At 43.1% G+C, this 5,000-nt stretch overlaps 1 protein-coding gene across 1 annotated transcript in view; it reads left to right on the top strand.

The window, feature by feature from the left end:
- LOC121721126 (neuroendocrine convertase 1-like) overlaps nucleotides 1–5,000 on the top strand; it is a 178,598-nt gene that overhangs the window by 105,118 nt on the left and 68,480 nt on the right. The window contains exons 7-8 of the mRNA XM_042107772.1: nucleotides 2,335–2,372; nucleotides 3,615–3,694. Coding sequence (XP_041963706.1) covers nucleotides 2,335–2,372; nucleotides 3,615–3,694 — 118 coding nt within the window. The remainder of the gene's footprint in view (nucleotides 1–2,334; nucleotides 2,373–3,614; nucleotides 3,695–5,000) is intronic.

Here is a 5,000-nt window from a genome sequence, read left to right as displayed (position 1 = left end):
AGAGAGAAAGAGGTAGAGAAGAGAGGGAGCAAAGGGCTGAGAGAGAAAGAGGTAGAGAAGTGAGGGAGCAAAGGGCTGAGAGAGAAAGAGGTAGAGAAGAGGGGGAGCAAAGGGCTGAGAGAGAAAGAGGTAGAAGGTCAAACAGAAGGAACTTGTGAGAGAGGGAGGGAGTTCAATACTCCTTTATTAATTCATTGTCATAGGCTCTCACACAGTGGTGTCAGTAAAGCATCTCAAAACAAAAGATGGCAACCAGAAGGCGTTCATCTCCCTTTCAACTAAAAAAGAAATGTCTCCCCTGTTACACCTTAAACACTGCATTCCCCTCATGTCACAACTTAACACAACAGCAAGAACATAAAAAAACAAAGGGAGGGAAAAAATGAATGGAGAAAGAGAGAGACTGTGAAAGAGGGAGAGCAGATAGAAGAGATATATAGAGTGAAAGAAAGAGAGAGGGAGAGTGAGAGAGGGTCAGATAGAATGATACGGAGACCATGGCTACACTGTTTCAGATTCATTTGGATCTGCACTCCTACACTACCTTGACATCTTGACCAGTGTGAATGGTCATGGGATGTGCGTTTTTAAAGTGTAATCTGGACAGAGATCATTTCAGTTGTAAAAGTATGTTTTAAAAAACAGAGGAAACAAAAGAGGAGAGAGAGGGAGAGAGAGAGACAGATACAGAGAGAGAGAGAGAAAGATAGAGAGAGGGAGGGAGAGAGAGAGAAACAAAAGAGGAGAGGGAGAGAGATGGAGATGGAGGCCATGCTGGGTTACAGTTCACCTACCCCTGACTCACTCAGTCCGATCACTCCATTCCTTCGTTCTTCTTCAGCCCAGTTCCCAGTTCAGATATGGAGCTATCAAGAAGAGTGTGAAATATGCATCCATTCTTTTTTTCCATCTGTCTCCTTTCCTCATCCCATCCCCTCCGTCAGCTACTCTTTCACCTTTTTTTTCATCCATACACATTCCATTCTCGCTTTCTTTCTTTTCTTCACCTCTCCCTTCTGTCTGTTTCCCTTCCCCTCCCTCTCTCTCTCTCTCTCTCTCTCTCTCTCTCTCTCTCTCTCTCTCTCTCTCTATCTCTCTCTCTTTCACTCTCTCAGGTCCTCTCTCTCTCTCAGTCTCTCTCTACCTTCTGTACCCCTAGTTGTTGGCCCCTGACCAATCCTTTCCTAATTACCCATGGTGTGTGTGTGTGTGTGTGTGTGTGTGTGTGTGTGTGTGTGTGTGTGTGTGTGTGTGTGTGTGTGTGTGTATGTGTGTGGGTATTTGCTCTAAAAATGCACTGAGATACAGAGAGAGAGAGGGAGAGAGAGAAAGATAGAGAGAGAGAGAGAGAGAGAGAAACGAAAGAGGAGAGGGAGAGAGATGGAGATGGAGGCCATGCTGGGTTGCAGTTCACCTACCCCTGACTCACTCAGTCCGATCACTGTGTGGGAGCAGAACGTTACTATAGTAACGTCTCCGGCAGCCCTGAGTGGGACAAAGCCAGTACCCTCATCCCACCCACTTCTGTCAACGCCACAGCGGCCAGAGGCCACCGCACACAGGACAGCGTGAACGACAGAGAAAAAGAGAGAGAGAGGGATAGAGAGAGAGAGAGAGAGAGAAAGGAGCTTTAGGCTTGGCCACTTCCAGGATTTCAAAACGTATAGCCCATTACTTATCTTGTGGTATAGCATATTTATATGCTACTCATATTACTGTGGGTCTTTAATTCGTGGTCAGTGGCACACATTAGGGCATAAAAGGGTGTCAGTGTATGTACATTGTTTTGCTCATGAATAACATCTGCACCATGTTCATTTATTAAATGTATAGCTGTTTTAGCTATAAACCTACAGTACCTAGTGAAGGTAAAGAATTCAGGAATCAGAAGTGATAAGATGTATGTGCTTCTGTCGGGGGTCAAGAGAATAGCAAGAGCTGATGTAAGTGGGTTACTGTCTTAATTATTCAGTTGTCTTCATTCTTCAAAGTTTGCTGATATAAAAACAAACATCAGTAGAAATACAGAGAGAACCTGCGAGATCAGGAAGTAGAGAGGGATGGGGGGGGGGTCAGCTGATATATAATAGTGTGCAGATTTAGTTATGGTGCAATTGATGGGATTCCCATAACTAGGACCAATAGAAATATAAAGATGTGTTGCATATTCTGTCAGACACGTTATTTTAATCACACGCGATACATTATGAAATCATATAGAAATCTCATTGATATGATAAAGCATGGGACGTCAGGAGATTAAAAGGAGCCAACCTTGAAAAGATCATTTTACGCTGTATCAATCTTCTGTACCTTCTCTTCTGTTTGTCTCAGGTTTAGATCACTCCAACACAGACCTGCGGAAGAACTTTGTAAGTCCCTGTTACTTATTATTATTAATCAAGCAGACATGTATGTGTGCAATTGTGTGGATATGTCATATTTATGGGTGTTTGTCACAGAGCCAAGTTTGCAGATAGAGGGTGTGTAAAATGCAGATGGGCCTCAGAACAAGCATCAGTAACAGAGAGACAGGTCTCATCTTAGAGAGAGACAGGCAAGAGCAACACCCAAACACTCAGCTACCACTTACCAGCCTCCCCTCTCCAATCATATATCACTGAGCTAATAATAAGCATGCCTGTCAGGGAGATTGAGCAATATGCGTACACACACACACACACACACACACACACACACACACACACACACACACACACACACACACACACACACACACACACACACACACAGACACACAGACACAGACATACACAGACATGCATTCATACACATGGACACACATAGATACACATATACCCATGGACACACACACACACACACACAGACATGCATTCATACACATGCACACACATAGATGCACATATACCCATGGACACACACACACACACACACACACACACAGAGAGAGAGAGAGAGAGAGGCGCAAGTGATTGAGGCGTTTTGTACACACAAACTCAACTGCGTTCAATCTCGGGGCACTGCATCAAACTGCTAGACATGCGGCAGACGCTTTCTCATATCTGCCATTTATAATCCAGACCGCCGTCTCGCCTATCAAAGAGCCTGTCTGAGACACTTTCAATTTCTCACACACACACACACACACACACACACAGGCACACACACACACAAGGCGATGCAAAAGGGTTCAATTGATTGCGCAAGTAAACAGTGTCTCCTTGCGGGTAAAACCCAGAGGGGATTGTCAGTCGTTCTATCAAGCGGATGGATGCTACTCTGTTCTTGTTTGAACATGAAAGCTTGTCAGTGAGAAATCAAGAATATCCTTTTTTACCCTGATGTCTGTAGAAACACGTCACTTTCTGAAATCGTTTTTGCAGTCTCATGTAATTTTTCGTGTTTATTTCGCAAGCCTCCCCCTTGCCCCTACAACAGTGTCATTTCATTTCACAACTAAACTACTTAGTATTTCTCCTCTGGTTTTGAAGCAAAAACACCCCCTGAGAATTGTCATTAGAATGTAATCTATTTTTAGTTTGTTTTTGTTTTTATGTGATGCAATAGCATGATTTGGTGGCTATGATGTGAATAATTGTGAGGTGGTTATCATGCCTTTCCCAAATCCTCAGGAACCCTTTGCCAGCTTTGACCTCCGAGGAGCGCATGGGCTATCCCACGATCCCATGCCCCTGCGAGACGCAGAGAGCGGGTAACGACTGCAGTCAGTGTGTCTATGGTGAAGGGTTTCTATGGTGCCTTTTTTGTCTCATCTGCGCGAGGAGGGTGTGGCAGCAGTATGCAGAAACCAGCCCGTTTTTTTGGCTTTGACTTGTGTTAGTTTCACTTTCACTAATGTTGTGAGATAAGCCATTTGACCTTGGTGGCGGTGGTCTCAGCTCTTTGCACTTTTCCATGTGTATGAATTGCACTACATAAATAAATCAACTTGCATCTCCTCCTGTGCACTGATGGGTTGCTGTGGCTCGTAGCGGTCAGTCCCTGGAGCTTCCGCATGCACTGCCCCACACACTGCTGCTTCCTTACTGCCTTCCCTTTAAAAACTGCTCACCTCCTTTGTATCGACCTGCTGGGCCCCCAGTTCAGCTGCATGGGTATGGCTAGATCTATCGTGGTCAAGGTCATTGGCTTGACCTTGAATGTAAACAATGCTATAATGTCTTATTTATTTTTAAATACTTCTTAATTGCGTTCTGAATTATTTTCTGTAAGCTAAGACCAAACCTGCTGCCTTCAGTAAAAGCTCAACAGAAATATTCTGGGACTTTTCTGTTTGAATTCAGATTTTTTCTAAACCAAAGCAAAAGTCTCAAGAATGACCCAGATATGTAATTTGTCATCAGCCAAGAAATAACAAGGTCTGTCTTTGCACCAAATAATATGGTGAAAAAGAATATTATTTATAATATACAATTAAATATGAAGATTCGGTAACACTTTACTTGACGGGTGAGTTCATAACACATTTATAGCAGCTGTCATAAACGCCAAACCTCTTACCTGATCACGTCACATCTGAGTCAATGGGCTAAATATTTCATGAATATCTTATGAAGTCTACACCAAATGTCACTTTACTGTACAAGTTATGAAGTATTCGTAATCACTGAGTTTAACACTGGGAGGTAAACTAGCCTACATTCAGCTGACCCGTATTTGTGTAACCTGGAAACGGTTGGACATTCCCAGTAGCAAAAGATGAGAAATCATCTGCAAAGGTTAGATCATAAAACAAATACATATTTATGAAACAAACATTATTTGCTTGACCATGTTCTGTCTTTTTGGCACTGGAGTAGCCCATTGACTCAGATGTGACGTGATCAGGTAAGAGGTTTGGAACAAAAACGGCAATGCTGCTTTGCGATTGTTGGACTTATTTTGACAAGTTGTCACCGTTCTGTCTTCCACATTCATGAAAGGTTTGATATGAATGTTGTTGAGTCATGTCTCATGAAACAGTCATGAATGCTTTATGTGCAGTTTATGACAGCTGC

The sequence above is a fragment of the Alosa sapidissima genome, chromosome 10, assembly GCF_018492685.1.
Source record: "Alosa sapidissima isolate fAloSap1 chromosome 10, fAloSap1.pri, whole genome shotgun sequence".
Classification (NCBI taxonomy): Eukaryota; Metazoa; Chordata; class Actinopteri; order Clupeiformes; family Clupeidae; genus Alosa; species Alosa sapidissima.
The sequence above is the reverse complement of the archived record's forward strand: the minus strand, read 5'-3'. Positions and strand labels throughout refer to the sequence as shown.